At 43.4% G+C, this 24,849-nt stretch overlaps 1 protein-coding gene across 1 annotated transcript; it reads right to left on the reverse strand.

The window, feature by feature from the left end:
* Window positions 1–243: 243 nt before the first annotated feature.
* On the reverse strand, window positions 244–24,086 carry LOC140722028 (uncharacterized). The gene is made up of 3 exons (XM_073036837.1): window positions 21,918–24,086; window positions 13,348–13,352; window positions 244–5,237 (listed from the first exon to the last, which is right to left on the reverse strand). The coding sequence occupies exons 1-3, from the start codon at window positions 23,229–23,231 to the stop codon at window positions 2,807–2,809; spliced, it is 3,750 nt and encodes a 1,249-aa protein (XP_072892938.1). The 5' UTR covers window positions 23,232–24,086; the 3' UTR covers window positions 244–2,806.
* Window positions 24,087–24,849: the final 763 nt, after the last annotated feature.

Consider the following 24,849-nt stretch of genomic DNA (forward strand, 5'->3'; position numbering starts at 1 on the left):
GATTCAGCAGGCAAACAGAATGCACCCTGTCCTTCAACTTGTGTCTGAAGGAGTGAATGTAGAGGCTTGTGGGGGTTTTTTTTTGGACAAAGCTATCACCAGCTCTTGTGCGGTGCTAGTCTTCCCTTGCTGCAAGTAAAAATAAACACACTCATGATTGATACCGTCTGAGTTAATTGTTGGCAATAAGATTAAGTGTAAAAGTGCATGACACCCAATCTTACCTGCAGCCGCACCGTACTACCCGCGGCTTCGCCATATCACCACTACACCACAAGTCAGGGGAACTGAAATACCCATTCCGTCCACTGAATCTTCTTCACTACTCAAACACAGCTATTGGATTTTCCCTCCAAACTCCAGACTGCTGCTTTCTACACGTCACCTTTGACACCTTTATTAATCAACAACCCACCATTTGCGACTTAAAGCCTGTTATGCCGCTGGTGTTTAGGGCAGCAATGAAGATGTTCACAAGGATGTCTGGATTAGAGGCATGAGCTACTGTGTAAGGAGAGTTTGGACAAAGTTGGGCTTGTTTTCTCTGGAGTGGAGGAAGCTCAGGGTGACCAGAAAGAGCTTGATCAGATTACAAGAGGGATAGAGAGAGTAGACAGCTGCCATTTTTAACCTTCTGTATCAAAATGTCCAGTACCAGAGAGCATGCATTTAGAGAGATGAAGACCTGTGGAATTCATTGCCACGGCTCAGAGGCCAAGTCATCAGGTTTATTTAAAACAGAGGCTGATCAGTGCTTGATTAGTAAAGGTGTCAAAGGTTATGGAGAGAAGGCAGGAGAATGGGGTTGAAAAGGAAAATAAGAGACACTGGGACAGGTACGGAAAAAGGAAACATTAGAGTGAGACGTGTCAAGCACAGACAGATGGGACAGACACAGATCGGGGTTCTTGTCTGGCACGGAGCAGTGAGGCTGAACACCGGTTCGTTTTCCACTCTCGGACCTTCACTGAGACCATTTCTCATCAGCACATGTTTCACAAACAATACTTTCAATGTTCAAGTTCAATGTAATTTTTTTTATCAAAGTGTGTTAACCAGACGTTATCGAACAATTTACAAACATGTTGTCAACGTAACTCAATGCCCATCCCCAGCCTGGGATGGTAACGGGACCAATGCCAGAGAGGGAGGGGTGGGTGAATCTGGGACTTCTGAGCCCTAACTCCATCCTTCTCACTCCCCTTCCTTCACACTCCACTGCATGTGTTTGTGAGAGAGAACTGCCTGCCCACTTCACCCTCCTTCAACAATAAGCCCTCTTCCCCAACGCACTCACACTCCCGTGCACAGAGCAATCCTTGCGGGCTCAAATTATCCAAAAATCTTATGCCCTCCCTGCTGCACCAACTCCTTAGCCACGTGTTAAACAGTTTATTCTTCCTATTCCTGGCCCGTGGCACAGATGACAGTCCTGAGGTCACAGCCCTGGATGAGCTGCCATTTAACTTCGCAGCACACTCCCTGAACTGCTTTTGCAGAACCTCGTTACTCTACCGGCCCATCTCATTGGCACCCACATGGACCACGACCCTCCTGAGGAACGCTGAGCGCTCGACCGGAGATGTCACAGACCCGAGCACGCAGGAGGCAACATATCATCCTGGATTCTCATTCTCACCCACAGAACATCCATTCAGTTCCCATAGCTATCGAATCACATGACTACTGCTCACCTCCTGTCTACCCTTCCCTTCTCAGTCTCAGAGCCAGACTAAGTGCCAGAGACCCTGTTGCTGTGACTTTCCTTTACTTGGTCATCCCACCATCCCCGACTGTACCTAAAGTGATATCTGTGTTGTTCAGAGGGATGGACACAGAGGTAAACTGCACTCGCTGTTTCCCACTTTACCCGTCCTGACTGTTACCCAGTTTCCTGTGCCGTGCTCCTTGGGTGCAACGACCTCTCAAATGTCCTACCTATCACCCCTTCAGCCTCCCGAATGATCTGGAGTTCATCCAGTTCCAGCTCCAACTCCGTAATGTGGATTGTTCGGAGCTGAAGCTGGATGCCCTTCTCACAGGTGTAGTTATCAGGGACACAGGAGGGTCCCCTGCCTTCCCACATCTAAACTGCCTGGCATCTCTACTGTTCAGAGCAAATGTTAAGATAAAAATTTACTTCCATGATGATTTTGCCTTCTCTGACTGAAGGCTCTCCTCACTGAAACCTCAAAGAATTAAAGCCTCAATGTCTCCGCTCCAACTCTGTCCACTCCAACAGTGACCGCTCCACTTGCTCCTGCCTGACTTTAAGATCTTCTTGATAGTCAATCCTGAATGCTGATTGGCCACTGCTGAAAGCTCAAAAATAACCTGCCCTGAACCAGGTGAACCTTCAGGCTGATGTACCTTCAGGTTAATTCAACCAGGTGAACCTGAGTGAATTACGTCCTCTCTAGACTCCGATCTTTCCGATTAGCGATGGGTCAAAGCTCGGTAGGGGGACACAAGGATGGATGACTAAATTGAAACCCATCCCACATTCAGAGCAGGTGACCACCCTCCCCACAGTGTGAACCCACCACTGTCTCTGCAGTGTGGATCAGTGTGTGAATGCCTTCCCACAGTCTGAGCAGGTGACCACCCTCACCACAGTGTGAACCCACCACTATCTCTGCAGTGTGGGTCAGTGTGTGAATGCCTTCCCACAGTCTGAGCAGGTCGACGTCCTCTCACTGCTGAAAACAGTCTGGTGTGTCGGTAGGTGAGATGTCTGAGTGAATTCCTTCCCACAGTCTGATCAGTTGAACAGTTTCTCACCCATTGTGAACTCGCTGATGTTCATTCAATAGACATGTCTGAGCAAATCCTTTCCCACATTTAGAACAGGTGAGTGGTGTCCCCCAGTGTGAATTTGTTGATGTACTTTAAAGTCTGATATCCGAGTGAACCCCTTCCCGCACTCAGAGCAGCGGAATGACTTCTCCCCACTGTGAATTCGCTGATGTGCCTTCAGATGAGATGACTGAGCGAATCCTTTCCCACATTCAGAGCACGTGAATGGCTTCTCCCCAGTGTGAAATCGTTGATGTACTTTAAAGTCAGATGACCGAGTGAATCCCTTCCCACATTCAGAGCAGCTGAATGGTTTCTCCCCAGTGTGAATTCTTTGATGTACTTTAAAGTCTGATGACCGAGTGAATCCCTTCCCACATTCAGAGCAGCTGAACGGCCTCTCCCCAGTGTGAATTCGCTGGTGTGCCTTCAGATTAGATGACTGAATGAATCCTTTCCCACATTCAGAGCACATGAATGGCTTCTCCCCAGTGTGAATTTGGTAGTGTCTCACAAGGGTGTCTGACTTTGTGAATCGCTTCCCACATTTCAAGCAGCTAAACGGTTTCTCCCCAGTGTGGACTCGCTGATGTGTAATCAGTCCAGATAACCAAGCAAATTCCTTCCCACATTCGAAGCATGTGAACGGCCTCTCCCCAGTGTGAACTCGCTGATGTACCTTCAGATTAGATGACTGAGTGAATCCTTTCCCACATTCAGAGCACGTGAATGGCTTCTCCCCAGTGTGAATTCGGTAGTGCTTCACAAGGGAGTCTGAATCAGGGAAGTCCTTCCCACATTCAGAGCATGTGAATGGTCTCTCCTGAGAGTGAATTCGCTGATGTACCTTCAGTTGAGACAACTGAGTGAATCTTTTCCCACATTCAGAGCACGAGAAGGGCTTCTCCCCAGTGTGAACACGCTGATGTACCTTCAGGTTCGATGACTCAGTGAATCCCTTCCCACATTCAGAGCACATGAATGGCTTCTCCCCAGTGTGAATTCGGCTGTGCTTCACAAGGGAGTGTGAATCAGTGAATCCCTTCCCACATTCAGAGCATGTGAATGGCTTCTCCCCAGTGTGAATTCGGCTGTGCTTCACAAGGGAGTGTGAATCAGCGAAACCCTTCCCACATTCAGAGCATGTGAATGGCTTCTCCCCAGTGTGAATTCGGCTGTGCTTCACAAGGGAGTGTGAATCAGCGAATCCCTTCCCACATTCAGAGCACATGATTGGCTTCTCCCCAGTGTGAGTTCGGTTGTGCTTCACAAGGGAGTGTGAATCAGTGAATCCCTTACCACATTCAGAGCACGTGAATGGCTTCTCCCCAGTGTGAATTCGGCTGTGCTTCACAAGGGAGTATGAATCAGTGAATCCCTTCCCGCATTCAGAGCAAGTGAATGGCTTCTCCCCAGTGTGAATTCGGCTGTGCTTCACAAGGGAGTATGAATCAGTGAATCCCTTCCCGCATTCAGAGCAAATAAATGGCTTCTCCCCAGTGTGAATTTGGCTGTGCTTCACAAGGGAGTATGAATCAGTGAATCCCTTCCCGCATTCAGAACAAGTGAATGGCCTCTCCCCGGTGTGAACTCGCTGGTGTCTCTTTAGTGTGGATGAGCGAGTGAATCCCTTCCCACAGTCTGAGCAGGTGTACGGCGTCATTTCAGTGTGAACTCGCTGGTGTTCATTCAGTTGAGATGACCGAGTGAACCCCTTCCCACATTCAGAGCAGGTGAATGGCCTCTCTCCAGTGTGAATTCGCTGGTGTCTCTGTAGGTTGGATGACAGAGTGAATCCCTTCCCACATTCAGAGCAGCTGAATGGTTTCTCCCCAGTGTGAATTTGCTGATGGGCCTTCAGATGAGATGACTGAATGAATCCTTTCCCACATTCAGAGCACGTGAATGGCTTCTCCCCAGTGTGAATTTGGTAGTGCCTCATAAGGGTGCCTGACTTTGTGAATCCCTTCCCACATTCCAAGCAGCTGAACGGTTTCTCCCCAGTGTGAACTCGCTGATGTACCTTCAGATTAGATGACTGAGTGAATCTTTTCCCACATTCGGAGCACGTGAATGGCTTCTCCCCAGTGTGAATTCGGCTGTGCTTCACAAGGGAGTCTGAATCAGCGAATCCCTTCCCACATTCAGAGCACGTGAATGGCCTCACACGAGTGTGAATTCGCTGATGTACCTTCAGTTGAGATAACTGAGTGAATCTTTTCCCACATTCAGAGCACGTGAAGGGTTTCTCCCCAGTGTGAACTCGCTGATGTACCTTCAGGTTAGATGACTCAGTGAATCCCTTCCCACATTCGGAGCACACGAATGGCTTCTCCCCAGTGTGAATTCGGCTGTGCTTCACAAGGTAGTGTGAATCAGTGAATCCCTTCCCACATTCGGAGCAAGTGAATGGCTTCTCCCCAGTGTGGACTCGCTGGTGTCTCTGTAGTGTGGACGAGTGAGTGAATACCTTCCCACAGTCTGAGCAGGTGAACGGCATCTTCTCAGTGTGAACTCACTGGTGTTCATTCAGTTGAGATGATTGAGTGACCCCTTTCCCACACAGAGCAGGTGATTGGCCTCTCCCCGGTGTGAACTTGCTGGTGTCACTGTGGCATGGTTAAGTGTGTGAATGCCTTCCCACCATGTAAACAGGTTACTGTCTTCTCACTGGGGAATTTTCAGATGTGTATTTAGCACCGATGACAGAATGAATTACTTCCCGCTGTCAGAACAGGTGGAACATCTCACTGTGGTGTGAACTTGCTGATGTATCTTCAGGCTGGATGACTGAGTAGTTCCCCTCCCTCACACAGAGCAGGTGAATGGCCTCTCCCCACTGTGAACTCACTGGTGTGTCTGTGGGTAGGCTGTGAGTGAATACCTTCCCACACTGAGAGAAGGAGAATAATATCTCACTGCAATTGAAGAACTGATCTTCAGTGAACAACTGCTGGTGTTTTCTCAGCACCCCGGTTCCAGTAGGTAACACTGAGTTAGAAAAGAAAACTTCATTTCAGACAGAAAACACATTTCCAGATGGGATGAAATACTTCTTCATTTCCAAGGATCGACAACAGATGTGTTGGTCTTGCAAAGAAAATATTTGGTCACTCCTTATATATCCGGTCAGAGAGAGCAAAACTGACATGTTGAGATTCCCTTGCACAACTGTTCTGCCATTTCAGACCTGTAAGAATAATTGAAAGGACATCAGTGGGTGAAGAACAATTATTCAGGTGAGATTTTAGTCTGTGGTCAGAACATAAGAAATTGGAGCACGAGAACGTCATCTGGCCCATCTCCACCAACCTGCCTTTACTCCATCGCCCTTAATCTCCCTACTATGGCAAAATCTATCCAACTTTGTCTCAAATACATTTACTGAGGAAGCCTCCAGTGCTTCATTGGGCAGAGAAATGCACATATTCACCACCCTCAGGGAAAAGCAGTTCCTCCACATCTCCATCCCAAATGCCCTGAATCTTGAGGTGATGTCCTCTAGTTCTAGTCTCACCTACCAGTGGAAACAACTTTCCTGCCTCTATCTTATCTATCGCTTTCATAATTTTACATGTTTCTATAAGATCTTCACTCAATTTGAGCTCTGGCATTACTGAGTTCAACTCAAGTTGAGATATACTGCAGGTGACTGTTGGAAGTGAGGGAGGAGATTGCTGAGCATCTGGCGATGATCTTTGTATCATCAATAGGGATGGGAGAAGCACCCGAGGATTGTTCAAGAAAGGGAGTAGAGGTAACCCAGGAAATTATAGACCAGTGAGTCTTGCATCAGTCGTGGGCAATTTGTTGGAGAAGATCCTAAGCGGGAGGACTTATGAGCATCAGATTAGGGGTAGTCAGCATGGCTTTGTCAAGGGCAGGTCATGCCTTACCAACCTGACTGAACTCTTTGGGGATGTAACATTGATGAAGGTAGAACATTGGATGTAGTGTACGTGGTTTTCAGTAAGACTTTTGATAAGGTTCCCCATACGAGGCTCATTGAGAAAGTAATGAGGAAGGACCCAAGGAGACCTGCTTTGTGGATCCAGAACTAGCTTGGCCACAGGGTGGTTGTTGATGGTTTGTGTTCTGCATGGAGGATGGTGAACAGTGAGATTCTGCAGCGATCTGTTCTGGGACCCCTCCTCTTTGTGAATTTTAAAAATGACCTTGATGAGGAGTAGAAGGGTGTGTTTGTAAGTTTGTCGATGACACAAATGTAGTGGGTGCTGTGGATAGTCTGAATGGTTGTCACAGTAGAGCGTGACATCGATAGGATGTAGAACTGGACTGAGAATTGGCAGATGGAGTTCAACCTGGTGGTTCATTTTGGTAGGTCTAATTTGAAGACAGAATACAATACTAATGATAGGACTCTTGGCAGTTTGGAGGATCAGTGAGGACTTGCAGTCCGTGTCAATAGTACATGCAAAGCTGCTGTGCAGGTTGACAATGTTTTTAAGAAAGCCTTCATCAACCATAGGACTGAATTCAAAAGCGGTGAGGTACTGTTACAGATATATAAGGCTTTCATTGGACCCCACTTTTGTACAGTGTTCAATTCTGATCATCTCACTACAGGAAGTATGTGGATACTCTGGAAAGGGTTCAGAGGAGAGTTGTATAAGATGATGAGAGGCATTGATCAAGCAGATAGCCAGAGGTTTTTTCTCAGGGCTGAGCTAGCTAACATGCAGGGGCAGAGTTTTAAGATGCATGTAAGTAGGTACAAGGGGGATACCAGAGGTAAGTTTTTCAAAGGTAGAGGCGGATACAATCAGGGTCTTTTCAGACACTGTTAGGTGCCTACATGGAGCTTAGAATAATAGAGGTCTATGTGGTAGTCAAACTCTAGACAGTTTTGAGAGTAGGTTTTATGGTCAGCATGACATTGTCGGCCGACCATATGACAAGTTCATATGTTTAGATATGAACTCCTCATCTTCTAACAAGTCACGGATCAGGCATCCTGACTGACCAACAAATTCTCTGACTGTATTCCCTCTGTATGAGAGTAGGCTATTTCTGCCTTCAATCAACCTGTGTCTTGGCTCAATTTGTCCTGATTTTTGGTATCATTTCAAGTGCTGGTCATGCTCCACAACACAACAAAGTGAACTTGTTACTACATGTCGGATCCTGGACATTTTATAATTACTGGGATCCCCTTCCACCCCCAGCTGATTGACAGTGATGAACCCATCAATGGCAATGACTATGAAGGGGTGGGCAGTAGTTATTCTCATTGGTGTGTGGCACCTTTGTGATGTGCAAGCTACAAGTCACTTGTCATCAAGAACAAGGTGTTTCATATCGTTATTTAAACAGAGAACTAAAGCTGACGGGAGGATTTCTTTTAGCCATACAGCACTAATTTACATTTCCACTGACTGGACAGTATATTTTTGTTCCGAGGTACTGATCCTCGGATTGGCATGACTGGAGGTCGAAGTATTTGGGCATATTCTAAGGGGACAATGCTGGCAGTGTCACCCATGGCTGACTCTTTACCCAGCAGACACCAAGAACAAGTAAGCTGTCTATCCGCCATCTAAGGACCCAGCAATGCGCATGCGCCGCAGAAATGGCGGCGCCGCCAGCTCTCAATCAGCCGTAAACTCCCCGTCACTCGGGAAAATCGTGGGGCTGGGACTGTCCTGAGGTGCCGGACCTGTGGGGTCGGAGCTCATAGTAATGTTCCTTCAATCGCGGTGCAAACGCCGGTGATTAAGCTCCCACCCGCGGCCCCGCTCCTACCTGCGTCCGATCCCAGCGAGCCTCTCATCTACTGGGCGCATGCGCAATATTCGCGACGGTCTGTGACGCCCACGCATGCGCATTTGTTTAAATAGGATTTAAAAAAAAATCTGCAGATGCGGAAATCCAAAGCAACACCCACAAAATGCTGGAGGAACTCGGGGGGGCAGAAAGCAACGATGGAGGGGAGAGAACAGTCGGCGTTTCAGACCGAGACCCTTCTTCAGGACTGGAAAGGAAGGGAGGGAGAAAGAATGTGGGGTGGAGGGGAGGTGATACGTCAGATTGGTCGGGCGTGAAGTAAAGAGCTGGGAAAATTGATGAAAGAGATAAAGGACTGCAGAATAATCATGATGATGTTGATAATAATAAATAAATACATTATTGATCCCGAGTGGGGAATTCTTTCGTTACATTAGCGACATTTAGAAACACAATTAGCAGTGTGCAGACTTTATTAAAAATAAACCGGGAATAATAATATACACAATAATACTGCACCAATGCGCAATAATAATGTATGAAATACTGTTGATCTCTGAAGTGTGTTCTCCTGTCGCAGAAAGATGAACTGTTGAAAATGCGTATTGCCGTTGATCCCAAAGATTTTCTGTAAAGGCGTCAAATGTTATGGGGAGAAGGCAGGAGAACGAGGTTGAGAAGGAAGATAAAAGACACTGGCACTGTCAAGCACAGACAGATGGGACAGACTCAGACAGGGGTTCTTGTTTGGCACAGAGCTGTGGGGCTGAACACCGGTTCATTTTCCACTCTCGGACCTTCACTGAGACCATTTCTCATCAGTACATGTTTTACTTGGAAGTTTCTGGCCTTAACTTATTTTTAATTCATCTCAGAACAATTCTCAACAAAATCTTTATTAGGTGAATCTTAAGACAGATTGTTCTATAATTTTCACAGTCAGTAATGCCAGGAATTCTTGGCAGAGCTATAAGTACAGATTTCAAGCAATCATCAGGCAATACAGCAGACTCATATATGCCATTAAACAGTTCAAAAAGAATATCTATGCCCAGATCTTCTAGGGCTTGTAAGCTGAGGTTTCCTCAGGTCCAGTGGCTTTACCACGTTTCATGCTTTTCATTGCTTTAGTTTTTTCTTCTTTGGTAATAGGTGGGCCAGAATTAGGGCGTTTAATATCTGGGGGTTCCCCTCTATTATCCTCAGACAGCTGCTCTATATACTGAATCCTCCTCCCACATACTTCATCTGGATCTGTCTGCTGATCTTATGCATTCTGTAGAGGAGGTTTTCTTAATTCCATAATTTCTTTAATTTTCTTGTCCATTTCTTTGCCGTTGTTAATATGGCCTTCTGCTTCATTGCATTTTTGATTTAGCCTTTCTTCCTTTGCAATATTGCGCACTTGTCTATTTAGCTCGCTGAATTGCACTTCATTATTCTTCACTAACCTTCTTTGTTCCATCAGATGTAGAATTTCTTGGGTTATCCACCCCTTGTTGGTGTGTTGTGTTTCTTGTAATTGGATTATCTCCCCTGCTGATTGTTGTATAGCATATTTAAATCTGTCCCAAATAGGTGTTGTTTCGTTTTCATTGATGTATTCTTCTACAGCTGTCTTGAATTGTTGCTAAGTATGCCATCTTTTTTAAGTTCTCCCAACATCGACTTCTCTTTTTTCCACATTTCAGTTTCTTTAATTTTGTTTTGATGGTTGCTATTACTGGATGGTGATCTGAACAACAGTCTACTCCTGAGTAGGATTCAGAATTTGTGATATTATTTCTAAAGGGTTCATTGATGGTAATGAAATCCATTTGATTCCTTGTTCTATCTCCAGGGCTAATCCAAGGACATAATTTATGTGGATGGTTTTTATACCAAGTATCACTTGGTTGTATCTGACACACCAGTCAGTAAACCTTTCTCCGTTTTCAATTTTCTCCCCAGCCCAAAGGGTCCTATAATATTATCAACCGTTTTCTGTCCAACTTTGGCGTTAAAATCTCCCATATCCTGAGATTTACATTGCCCTGTCGAGATCTTCATAAAACTTGTTGTTATCCTGTTCGTCCCCATCATTTGTTGGTGCGTAAGTTTGGATTATGCTGATGTTAAAAGGGTTAACCCTTAATTTAACTAAAAGCAGATTTCAAATTCTCGCTAAACTAAATACTGATGGAAGGGAAGAACAACTACTTCACAATTCATATTGGAACCAAATGGCAGTGTAAAAATTTATGATAATATAAGCAGTTGGATTAAAATTCAAAGAGGATTTGGACAGAGACGCGTTGCCTCATTGGAATTTTTAAATATCTACAGTGAAATGATTCTCAGAGAAATAGAAGACCTAGATGGGATAAAAATTTGAGGTGTTAACATCAACAATATAAGATGTGCGGACGATACCATCCTAATAGCAAGTGCTACAGAAGACCTACAAATCCTCCTACCCAAAGTAATGCAAACAAGTGCAAATTTTGGTCTAACCATCAACTGAAAAAAAAAAGTATGGTAACATCGAAACAGCAGGATACTCCCAACGACAAGTTGTACATCAGTAACCAAGAGGATGAACAAAACGCCAGCTTTAAATACCTTGGTAGCTTTATATTGTTACTTGTTATTCGTTATTCAAATAACAAGCCATAGGTAACAAAGGACTTTAAGGACATCCTGAACACTAAAAAGAGGGCGTTTGGAGATGGAAATAGGGAGGAGCTGAGGACAATACAGAGGGACCTGAAAGCCAAGTTCAGGGAGGTTAAAGACAGGTATAGGAGGAAGCTTGAGTGGAAACTCCAGCAGAACAACATGAAAGAGGTCTGGAGTGGGATGAGGACCATCACTGGGTTCCGGCAAACGAACAACAGAGGAGCTGAAGGCAGTGTGGACAGGGCCCACGAACTTAACCTGTTCTTCAACAGATTCGACACTGTGGCCCCTGCCCATCCCCCACATGATTCATCTGTTGTCAACCCCCAACCAACACATACTCCACTCTCCCCTCCTCACAGCCTCCCACCCTGCTCTCATGACATCCCTCCACCACCTGAAACCACCATGATGGGCTTCACAGCTGAACAGGTGAGAAGACATCTGAAACTTCTCCACCCCCAAGCAAGGCTGCAGGCCCGGATGGTGTCAGCCCCAGGGTGCTCAAAGCCTGTGCCCCCCAGCTATGTGGGGTACTTCACCATGTCTTCAACCTGAGCCTAAGTCTCCAGAGGGTTCCTATGCTGTGGAAGCCATCCTGCATCTTCCCTGTACCGAAGACGCCGTGCCCCAGTGGCTCCAATGACTACAGACCGGTGGCATTGACCTCCCACATCATGAAGACCCTGGAGAGACTTGTTCTAGAGCAGCTCTGGCCTATGGTTAGGCCACACTTAGACACCCTCCAGTTCGCCTAACAGCCCCGACTAGGATTTGAGGAAGCCATCATGTACCTGCTGAACCATGTCTACGCCCACCTGGACAAGCCGGCGAGCACTGTGAGGGTCATGTCTTTTGACTTCTCCAGTGCATTCAACACCATCCGCCCTGCTCTGCTGGGTGAGAAGCTGACAGTGATGCAGGTGGATGCTTTCCTGGTGTCATGGATTATTGATTACCTGACTGGCAGACCACAGTACGTGCGCTTGCAACACTGTGTGTCAGACAGAGTGGTCAGCAGCACTGGGGCTCCACAGGGGACTATCCTGTCTCCCTTTCTCTTCACCATCTACACCTCGGACTTCAACTACTGCACAGAGTCTTGCCATCTTCAGAAGTTTTCTGATGACTCTGCCATAGTTGGATGCATCAGCAAGGGAGCTGAGTCTGAGTACAGGGTTACGGTGGGAAACTTTGTTACATGGTGCAAGCAGAATCATCTGCAGCTTAATGTGAAAAAGACTAAGGAGCTGGTGGTGGACCTGACGAGGGCCAAGGCACCGGTGACCCTTGTTTCCCTCAAAAGGGTCAGTGTCGACATAGTGGAGGATTACAAGTACCTGGGGATACGAATTGACAATAAACTGGACTGGTCAAAGAACACTGAGGTTGTCTACAAGAAGGGTCAGAGCCGTCTCTATTTCCTGAGGAGACTGAGGTCCTTTAACATCTGCCGGATGATGCTGAAGATGTTCTACGAGTCTGTGGTGGCCAGTGCTATCATGTTTGCTGTTGTGTGCTGGGGCAGCAGGCTGAGGGTAGCAGACACCAACAAAATCAACGAACTCATCCGTAAGGCCAGTGATGTTGTGGGGGTGGAACTGGGCTCTCTGACGGTGGTGTCTGAAAAGAGGATGCTGTCCAAGTTGCATGCCATCTTGGACAATGTCTCCCATCCACTCCATAATGTACTGGTTGGGCACAGGAGTACATTCAGCCAGAGACTCATTTCACCGAGATGCATAGGAAGTCATTCCTGCCTGTGGCCACCAAACTTTACAACTCCTCCCTCGGAGTGTCAGCCGCTCTGAGCCAATAGGCTGTTCCTGGACTTATTTCCACTTGGCATAATTTACTTATTATTATTTCATTACTTCTGGTTTTATTTTGCTATATTTCTACTCTATTCTTGGTTGGTGCAACTGTAACGAAAACCAATTTCCCTCGGAATCAATAAAGTATGTCTGTCTATCTGTCTATATCATGAGATGCTGGAAGTAAAGAAGAAATAAAAAGAAGAATTGGTATTACCAAAACCAACTTCTAAAAAATGAAACCGACTTTTACCAACAGACACAATTCTATGATAACAAGGCTTAGGCCACTAAAATGTGACATCTGGTCAATCTTGCTGTATGCTTCAGAAACATGGACTGTAACACCAGAACTCCAAAGAAACTTCGAAGCAACAGAAATGCAGATTCTTAGAAGGATGCTGAAAATATCACATAGGAATAGGGTAACTAATGAGATAATGCTCCAATGTGCCCATACAAAAAGATCTTTAATAAGAACTTTAAGTGAGAGGAAACATAAATTACTGGGCCACGTCATCAGAAAGGGAGAAATAGAATGCCTTACATTACATGGCCGTATGCCTGGGAAACACGGAAGAGGAAGGCAAAAAAGAAAATATATGGACACTGTGAAAGAACTAACAGATCTAAGTGTGCGAGATACCATTGATGCTGCGTGCGATTGTTCGATGTGGAAAGCCATGATCACCCAAGCGTGTAACGCACAAACCACATGGAGAAGAAGAAGACATGTTTTACAAAAAATACATTTCAATGTTCAAGTTCAAAGTAAATTTATTATCAAAGCGTGTTAACCTGATGCTGTCTTCTTGACAAGGCAACTCAGTGCCCACTCCCAGCCCCCAAGGAATGGGACCAATTCCAAAGGGGGTGGGGTGGGTGAGTCTGGGACTTTGTGAAGGAGCCCTAACTCCATCCTCCTCATTCCCCTTTTCCCTTCCCACTCCCCTCCCTCACACTCCACTGCATGTGTCTGTGTGTGAGAGACTGCCTGCGCAGTCGCACTCCATCAATGATGTGCTCTCCCCCCCAACACACTCACACTCCTCTGTACACAGCAATCCTCACCAGCTCAGAAGATCCCTCCTGCACCAACTCCTTAGCCATGTGTTAAACGGTATAATCTTCCGATTCCTGGCACGTGGCACAGATGACAGTCCTGAGATCACAGCCCTGGATGAGCTGCCCGTTAACTTAGCAGCTCACTCCCTGAACTCCCTTTGCAGAACCTCGTTACTCGACCAGCCCATATATCAGAACCTTGCATGCAGGAGACAACATGCCATCCTTTCTTTTCTTTTAAATTCTTTTTATTAATTTTTAAACAAACATAAATGAAACATGAATACAGAGAGTTTGAGAGTACATAGTTAATAGTTTAAATAAACATTCAAATAGATGACAATCAATATATCATAACCTCCCAAACACATGGTAATTGCAAACAAAAGTAGTAAAAAAAAACCAGAAAACTAACCGACATGGGCCATTGCATTATGTCAAATATATACAGTAGTGCCAATAACTCCGAACCTCCATCCAAATAATTAAGGATAATAAAAGTGAGGTTTAGGAAAAGACAATTTAACTCATATGAAAATGTTGAATAAATGGTCTCCAAGTCTCTTCAAATTTAACTGAAGGATCAAAGACAACACTTCTAATTTTTTCTAAGCTCAAACAAGAGATAGTTTGAGAAAACCACTGAAATATAGTTGGAGGATTAATTTCTTTCCAATTCAATAAAATAGATCTTCCAGCCATTAATGTAACAAATGCAATCATCCGTCGAGATGAGGGGGATAAACGACTATTATCCACCATTGCTAAACCGAAAATTGCAGTAATAGGATGCGGTTGGAAATTGATATTCAGAACTGTTGAAATAGTACGCAAAATATCTTTCCAGTAATTTTGCAAACAAGGGCAAGACCAAAACATGTGGGTCAATGAAGCAACATCAGAATGACATCTGTCACAGGTTGGATTAACATAAGAATAAAATCGAGCAAGTTTATCCTTGGACATATGAGCTCTATGTACAACCTTGAATTGTATTAGGGCATGTTTAGCACAAATAGAAGAAGAATTGACTAATTGTAAAATTTTCTCCCACTGCTCAGTGGGTACAAGGCAATGAAGTTCTTTTTCCCATTCCTTCTTAATTTTTTCTGATACTTCTGGCTGTATTTTCATGATGATATTATAAGTGATAGCTACTAAACCCTTCTGACAAGGATTCACAGCTAAATTTTTTTCCGTAATGTCTGACGGACATAGTTTCGAAAAAGACTGTAACTCATTATTCAAAAAATTTCTAACTTGCAAATATCTAAAAAAATGAGTTTTAGGTAAATTATATTTATTAGATAGCTGTTCAAAGGACATAAAACTATTATCTAAAAATAGATCAAGATAACATGTTATACCTTTTGTTTTCCATAAAACAAAGGCTTGATCCATAAAAGAGGGCCGAAAAAGAAAGTTAGATATTATAGGGCTTGATAAGATGAACTTATTCAAGCCAAAAAATTTACGAAATTGAAACCATATTCGCAATGCATGTTTAACTATACGATTAGTTATTTGTTTATTCAATTTAGATAAAGAAAAAGGAAGTGAAAATCCTAAAATTGAAAACAATGAAAAGTCTTGTACAGATTTACATTCCGAATTTACCCATTGTGGGCAAGCTGCTATAGTCGATTCTTGTGTCCAAAATATTAAATATCGTATATTAACTGCCCAATAGTAAAATCTCAAACCACCCTCCTTCTTAGGCTTCTGTAAATATTTTTTGCTTAGTCTAGGATTTTTATTCTGCCACAGATAGGAAGATATTTTGGAGTCAATAATATCAAAAAAAGATTTAGGAATAAAAATTGGTAATGCTTGAAATAAATATAAGAATTTGGGTAATATCATCATCTTAATAGCATTAATTCGACCAACCAATGACAAAGTTAATGGAGACCACCTGGTAACAAGTTGCTTAATTTGGTCAATTAAAGGTAAGAAATTAACTTTAAATAAATCTTTGTGTTTTTTGGTAATTTAAATACCCAAATAAGTAAAATAATCTGTGACAACTTTAAATGGTAAATGTTTATAAATTGGAACTTGCATATTTAATAGAAATAATTCGCTCTTATTAAAATTCAATTTGTAACCAGAAAAGTTACTAAACTGAGCAAGCAAGGACTAAATAGCAGGAATAGATCTCTCAGGGTCGGATATGTATAGTAACAAATCATCAGCATATAATGATAACTTATACGTCCCTTCCCCACGAGTAATACCCAAAATATTAGGTGATTCATGAATGGCTATAGCTAAAGGTTCCAAAACAATGTCAAATAGTAAAGGACTTAAAGGACAGCCTTGCCTTGTACCACGGAATAACTGAAAAACAAGATCTTTGATTATTGGTAAAGACTGAAGCCAAGGGTTTATAGTATATTAATTTAATCCATGATATAAATTTCAAACTAAAATTAAAATGCTGCAACGTATTAAATAAATATGGCCATTCAACTCTATCAAATGCTTTTTCAGCATCTAAGAAAATGACACATACTGGTATTTTGGGTGAAGGAGTATAAATAATAATTAATTTTCTAATGTTGAAAGATGAGTAGCGGTTTTTAATAAATCCAGTCTGATCTTCAGAAATAATTTGAGGTAATATATTTTCTAGTCTAGTGGCCAAAATTTTACTAAAAATCTTAAAATCCGTATTCAGCAAGGATATAGGCCGATAAGATGCACTTTCAGTGGGATCTTTATCTTTTTTAAGAATTAAAGAAATAGAGGCTTCATAAAAAGATTGTGGCAATATACCTATAGTTAACGCATCTTTAAAAATTTTACAAAGCCAAGGAGAAAGTATAGAGGAAAAGGATTTAAAAAATTCTACAGTATAAGCATCCGGACCAGGAGCTTCACCAGAATTCACTGAAAAAGTAGTCTTTTTTATTTCAGTTTCCATAATAGGTGCATCTAGGAATACACTATCCTCTGTTGTTAATTTTGGGATATTCAATTTTCTTAAAAATTCATCTATTATAGAAGAATCCTCAACAAATTCTGATTGATATAAAGAATTATAAAAATCTTGAAATGCTTTATTTATCTCTTTATTTATCGTCAGAGTGCCATCTCGTTTACGAATCCTAGTAATTTGTCGTTTAACCGAAGCAGTTTTCAATTGATTAGCCAATAATTTGCCAGACTTATCTCCATGTACATAAAACTGGGTTCTAGATTTAATTAACTGATTTTCAATCGAAGAGGATAATAACAAACGATGCTCCATTTGAAGTTCAACTCTTTCTTTATAAAGTTCTTTGCTGGGGGGTCACTGAATAAATCTTATCAATTGCTTTGATTTTATCAACCAATGTTAATATTTTAGAATTAGTTCGCTTCCTAACTCCAGCAGAGTATGAAATAATCTGTCCATGAATAAGTGCTTTAAAAGTGTCCCATAAAATTCCACTAGAGATCTCTGCTGTTGAGAAAAACAAATCGATTTGTTGTTTAATAAAATTAAGAAAGTCTAAGTCCTGCAATAAAATAGAGTTGAACCTCCAAGATTTAGCATTAGTAGATGAGTCCAATGTCTTAATAGATAGCTTCAAAAGTGCATGGTCAGAAATGCTAATGGAGTCATATTTACAATCATAACATCTGTAAGTAAACGGTGATCAATAAAAAAGTAATAAATTCTTGAATAATTATGATAAAATTGAGAAAGGTATGAAAACTCTTGTCATTGGGGTGTAAAAAATGCCAAATTTCGGTAATTCCAGAATCAATCATAAAGGAATTAATAAGAGAGGCTGATTTATTCGGAAGAGCTTGGGTGGGCTTAGATCTATCCATCAAAAGGTTTAAACAACAGTTAAAATCCCCACCCATTATCAGCATATACTGATTCAAATTAGGAAAGGATGTAAATAGACACTTAAAAAATTCAGGGCAATCAGTGTTTGGAGCATAAACATTAACTAAAACAACTTTTTGATTAAAAAGTAGACCAGTAATAAGCAAAAATCTACCTTGTGGGTCTGAAATTGTTTCATAGTGTATAAAGGAGGTTGAAGAATCTATAAAAATGGAAACGCCTCTTACTTTGGCTTGGGAATTCGAGTGATTCTGTTGAAAACTAAAAAAGCATTGACTATCCACCTTCCTCACATGAGTCTCTTGTACAAAGATAATATTAGCATTCATTCTGTGGAATACTTTGAATATTTTTTTTCCGTTTGATCGGATGATTTAAACCATTAGTATTCCAAGAAACAAAATTAATAATCTTATCCATATTGCCAATATTTATTACAATTAACACATAAGGTTAAAAAAAAAGATGAACTCATGTATCCGGAAGAGGGAAGTAAGTTCAAGGAGGAACCGGAAGTCACGACACTGCAACCATTTTTGTCGTTTCGAATCAGGCCAGGAAGTAAAACTAAGTGTGAAGCAAGCAAAAAGAAATCCCCCTCCCTCCACCCTCAAAACCAAAGCCAAAAAGAGGCAAGCAAGCAATCTAATACTAAATTTACCCCATGTCTCAAGACGGCAACTCAAACAAAAAAAGTTAAATAAAAGATACAAACCACCCATATTATAAGAAAGGGTTAGAAAGATTAAAGTATGCAATTAGTATTACATATATATAAAACAAAAGGATTTAAAACAATAATTTAAAACCCATAATGGATAATATTGTATTAGTGTTTTAAAAGAAAGTCCTTAAACTTATTCAGACACATCAAAACAGATATGACATACCCAAGCACTAAGGTCTTTCGGGAAGAAGAAACAACATTTTATTTTTAAAAAAATCTTAATATTTAAATGTTAAAAATATAAAAAAGTGTATATGAACTTAAAAGAAAACCCAATGAATTACTTTCACAACTAACAGAATAATAATATAAAAAGAACTCAGAATAAACCAAAAATGGACTTTTACCGTGTGTAAGAAATACATGTAAGCAATCACGTAAAAAAAATCATCATTTTATAAAAGATCCAAATCTATAAACTTATTTTTACATTAGTCAACTCGTAGAAACAATAAAGTGTTATTCTTCAAGGAATCCGCTGGAGATTTGAACAGCCGATAAGTTCCATCATTGAGAGCAACTCTCAAATATGCTGGAAATAACAGTGCTTGCTTGTAGCCTTCTTGATGAATTTCCGACATAACCGATATAAAACCCTTAAAACTTCGGGACTATAGTCTTCCAGAATACGGAATTTAAGATCTTGAAAGCTGATGATACCCTTTTTCCGGGCAGCCCGAATCAAACGCTCTTTGGTATTAGGTCGTGGTTTCAAACTTGAATCTGAATGAAAACGAGAAATGCGATGTGCACGGTCAATTATTGGAGGGGTATCCAGTACTTCTGAGCCGAAGACATCCATTAAAAATTTGGAGAAAAATACAGTGAGATTGCCGTTCTCAAATTTTTCCGGAATCCCAATTATCCGGAGATTTTGTCTTCGAGAGCGGTTTTCAAGATCAGTGATTTTAGATTTATAACGATCCAGCAGTTGAAAAGTCGAAGCTTGCTGTTGTTGCAGAGTTTCAATTATGCGATCTCTCTGGCGAGCGGCATCTTCAAGAACTAAAATACTTGCTTGTTGTTTTTGTGAATCTAGTGTAAGTGATTGAAGTTTTGCGTCAATTTAAAATTTCATCCAACATAGAAAGCTTTGAGGTTAATTTATTCTCCAGTTTTTCAAGTCTGTCGTCCGTAAGCTTCGCAATTGCTTCTAAAGTTAACGGTTCTTTCGTCTGTTTCGATTCCTTTGCTTTAGACATTTCAACGAGTTGAAAATGATTCAAACAATTGAAAAAGATTTCATACGTCTGAACCCCTTTAGAATAGGTATAAAAAGATCATTTAGGGGGGCGTTTGTAGGTAAAAAAATAGTAAAAGGATTGGAGCGAAGCCTAAAACCGCTTCATTCCATAAGTGTCATCTTGAGACCACATGCCATCCTGGAATCTCATTCTCACCCACAGGACGTCCAATCAGTTCCCTGAAGGAATGAATAACCTCTGACCACAGCTCGTCTCTTCTCCACCCTTCCCTCCTCAGTCTCAGAGCCAGACTAAGTGCCAGAGACCCTTCTGCTGTGACCTTCCTTTACTTGGTCATCCCCACCATCCCTGACAATATCTAAAGTGATATCTGTGTTGTTCAGTTGTTCTCGCTGTTTCCCCCTTCCCTTCCTGACAGTCACTCAGTTTCCTGTGCTGTGTTTCTTGGATGCAACTGCCTCTCAAATGTCCTACCTATCACCCCTTCAGCCTCCCGAATGATCTGGAGTTCATCCAGTTCCAGCTCCAACTCCGTAATGTGGATTGTTCGGAGCTGAAGCTGGAAGCCCTTCTCACAGGTGTAGTTATCAGGGACACAGGAGGGTCCCCTGCCTTCCCACATCCCGCAAAGGAACTTTCCACTATCCCGCCTGGCATCTCCACTGTTCCAACTGAACAAATGAAAAGGGGGCAAAAAAAAATTCTACCTTTGGCATGACTTTGCCTTCTCTGACTGACTGCTCTCCCCACTGAAACCTCAAAGAATTAAAGCCTCAATGTCTCCGCTCCAACTCTGTCCACTCCAACAGTGACCGCTCCACTTGCTCCTGCCTGACTTGTTCTTGATAATCAACCCTAAATACAGATTGGCTACTGCTGAAAGCTCAAAAATAACCTGCCCTGAACCACTGCCTTTAATACTCGGTCGGTGAACCTGAGTGAATTACGTCCTCTCAAGCATCTGATCTCTCCGATTCATGTTGGGTCAAAGCTTGGTTGGGGGACACAAGGATGAATGACTGACTGAAACCCATCTCACATTCAGAGCAGGTGACCACCCTCCCCACAATGTGAACCCACCACTGTCTCTGCAGCGTGGATAAGTGTGTGAATGCCATCCCACAGTCTGAGCAGGTGACCACCCACACCACAGTGTGAACCCACCACTGTCTCTGCAGTGTGGATCAGTGTGTGAATGCCTTCCCACAGTCTGAGCAGGTGACCACCCTCCCCACAGTGTGAACCCACCACTGTCTCTGCAGTGTGGATCAGTGTGTGAATGCCTTCCCACAGTCTGAGCAGGTGACCACCCTCCCCACAGTGTGAACCCACCACTGTCTCTGCAGTGTGGATCAGTGTGTGAATGCCATCCCACAGTCTGAGCAGGTGACCACCCTCCCCACAGTGTGAACCCACCACCGTCTCTGCAGTGTGGATCAGTGTGTGAATGCCTTCCCACAGTCTGAGCAGGTGACCACCCTCCCCACAGTGTGAACCCACCACTGTCTCTGCAGTGAGGATCAGTGTGTGAATGCCTTCCCACAGTCTGAGCAGGTCAACGTCCTCTCACTGCTGAAAACAGTCTGGTCTTTTGTTAGCCGAGATGAATGTATGCATTAATTCCCACAGTCAGAGCAGATGAACAGCTTCTATACAGTGTGAACTCGCTGATGTTCGCTCAGTAATGTCTGAGTGAATTCCTTCCCGTCTGAGCAGTTGATGTTCAGTCAGTTGAAATGTCTGAGCGAATTCATTCCCACAATCAGAACAGGTGACTGGCGTCCCCCAGTGTGAACTCGCTGATGGACTTTGAAGCCTGATGACTGAGTGAATCCCTTTCCACAATCTGAGCAGGTGAATGGTTTCTCCCCAGTGTGAATTCGGCAGTGCCTCACCAGGTTGGATGACTCAGTGAATCCCTTCCCACATTCAGAGCACGTGAATGGCTTCTCCCCAGTGTGAATTCGGCTGTGCTTCACGAGGTGAGATGAGTCAGTGAATCCTTTCCCACATTCAGAGCATGTGAATGGCTTCTCCCCAGTGTGAATTCGGCTGTGCTTCACAAGGGAGTCTGAATCAGCGAATCCCTTCCCACATTCAGAGCAGCTGAACGGTTTCTCCCCAGTGTGAATTCGCTGATGTACTTTCAGATGAGATGACTGAGTGAACCCCTTCCCACATTCAGAGCACGTGAATGGCTTCTCCCCAGTGTGAATTCGGCTGTGCTTCACAAGGTGGGATGAGTCAGCGAATCCCTTCCCACATTCAGAGCAGCTGAATGGTTTCTCCCCAGTGTGTACACGCTGATGTACCTTCAGATGAGATGACCGAGTGAATCTTTTCCCACATTCAGAGCACGTGAATGGCTTCTCCCCAGTGTGAATTTGGCAGTGCTTCACAAGGGAGTATGACGCAGTGAATCCTTTCCCACATTCAGAGCAAGTGAATGGCCTCTCCCCAGTGTGAACTCGCTGATGCACCTTCAGATGCGATGAGTGAGTGAATCCCTTCCCACATTCAGAGCAGCTGAAAGGTTTATCCCCAGTGTGAATTTGCTGATACGCCTTCAGTTGAGATGACTTAGTGAATCTTTTCCCACATTCAGAGCAGCTGAACGGTTTCTCCCCAGTGTGAATTCGCTGATACACCTTCAGTTGATACGACTGAGTAAATCCCTCCCCACATTCGGAGCAAGTATATGGCTTCTCCCCAGTGTGAACTCGCTGGTGTCTTTGTAGTGTGGATGAATGAGTGAATCGCTTCCCACATTCAGAGCATGTGAATGGCTTCTCCCCGGTGTGAATTCGGTAGTGCTGCACAAGGTGGGATGAGTCAGCGAATCCCTTCCCACATTCAGAGCAGCTGAACGGTTTCTCCCCAGTGTGAACACGCTGATGGACCTTCAGATGAGATGACCGAGTGAATCTTTTCCCACATTCAGAGCACGTGAATGGCTTCTCCCCAGTGTGAATTCGGCTGTGCTTCACAAGGGAGTCTGAATCAGCGAATCCCTTCCCACATTCAGAGCAGCTGAACGGTTTCTCCCCAGTGTGAATTCGCTGATGTACTTTCAGATGAGATGACTGAGTGAACCCCTTCCCACATTCAGAGCAGGTGAATGGCTTCTCCCCAGTGTGAATTCGGTAGTGCTGCACAAGGTGGGATGAGTCAGCGAATCCCTTCCCACATTCACAGCAGCTGAAAGGTTTCTCCCCAGTGTGAATTCGCTGATGAACCTTCAGTTGATATGACTGAGTAAATCCCTTCCCACATTCGGAGCAAGTGAATGGCTTCTCCCCAGTGTGAACTCGCTGGTGTCTCTGTAGTGTGGTTGAATGAGTGAATCTCTTTCCACAGTCTGAGCAGGTGAACGGCATCTTCTCAGTGTGAACTCGCTGGTGTTCATTCAGTTGGGATGATTGAGTGAATCCTTTCCCACATTCAGAGCAGGTGATTGGCCTCTCCCAGGTGTGAACTCACTGGTGTCACTGTGGCGTGGTTGAGTGTGTGAATGCCTTCCCACCATGTAAACAGGTTACCGTCCTCTCACTGGTGAATTTTTGGATCTATCTTTAGCATCGACAACGGAATGAACTGCTTCCTGCTTGCAGAACAGGTGGAGCGTCTCACTGTGGTGTGAACTTGCTGATGTATTTTCAGACTGGATGACTGAGTAGTTCCCCTCCCTCACACAGAGCAGGTGAATGGCCTCTCTCCACTGTGAACTCACTGGTGTGTCTGTGAGTAGGCTGTGAGTGAATCCCTTCCCACACTGAGAGAAGGAGAATGATATCTCACTGCGATCAATCATCTGGCGATTCAGACAGTCAGATGTTTGAATCCCTTGCACAATCAATGCAGTTGAAGAACTGATCTTCAGTGAACAAATGCTGGTGTGTTCTCAGCACCCCGGTTCCAGTGGATTTCACAGAGTTACAGCAGAAAACTTCAACTCAGACACAAAACACATTTCCAGCTGGGATGAGATAATTCATCTCCAAGAATCAAAAACAGATGTATTGTTGTTGCAAAGAAAAGATTTGGCCACTCCTTATATATCCAGAAAGAGACAGCAAAGAGACACTGCACAAGTGTTCTGCCATTTCAAACCTGTAAAAATATTTGAAAGGACATCAATGCGTGAAGGACAATTTTTTCAAGTGAGATTTTAGTCTGTGGTGAGAACGTAAGAAATTGGAGCACGAGAACGTCACCTGGCCCATCTCCACCAACCTGCCTTTTCCCCATCACCCTTAATTTCCCTACTTTGCAAAAATCTATCCAACTTTGTCTCCAATGCATTTACTGAGGTAGCCTCCACTGCTTCATTGGGCAGAGAAATCCACAGATTCACCACAGTTCTTCATCTCCATCCCAAATGCCCCCAATGTTAAAGTTCTAGTCCCATCTACTAGTGCAAACAACTTTCCTGCCGCAATCTTATCTATCCATTTCATCATTTTACATGTTTCTATAAGATCTCTCAATGTGAGCTCTGGCTCCATCATAATATTACCCAGTTCATCTCATGTTGAGATATACCGCAGGTGACTGTGGGAAGCGAGGGAGGAGATTGCTGAGCATCTGGCGATGATCTTTTTATCATCAATAGGGATGGGAGAAGCACCCGAGGATTGTTCAAGAAAGGGAGTAGAGGTAACCCAGGAAATTATAGACCAGTGAGTCTTGCATCAGTCGTGGGCAATTTGTTGGAGAAGATCCTAAGCGGGAGGACTTATGAGCATCAGATTAGGGGTAGTCAGCATGGCTTTGTCAAGGGCAGGTCATGCCTTACCAACCTGATTGAACTCTTTGGGGATGTAACATTGATGAAGGTAGAACATTGGGTGTAGTGTACGTGGTTTTCAGTAAGACTTTTGATAAGTTTCCCCATACGAGGCTCATTGAGAAAGTAACGAGGAAGGATCCAAGGAGAGCTGCTTTGCGGATCCACAACTGGCTTGGCCACAGAAGGCAAAGAGTGGTTGTCGATGG

The sequence above is a fragment of the Hemitrygon akajei genome, unplaced genomic scaffold (genome assembly GCF_048418815.1).
Source record: "Hemitrygon akajei unplaced genomic scaffold, sHemAka1.3 Scf000067, whole genome shotgun sequence".
In the NCBI taxonomy this organism is placed as follows: Eukaryota; Metazoa; Chordata; class Chondrichthyes; order Myliobatiformes; family Dasyatidae; genus Hemitrygon; species Hemitrygon akajei.

Coding starts and splice junctions, on each gene's coding strand:
- LOC140722028 (XM_073036837.1), bottom strand. CDS start 23,231: ATGCCGTTCACCTGCTCAGACTGTGGAAAGAGATTCACTCATTCAACC.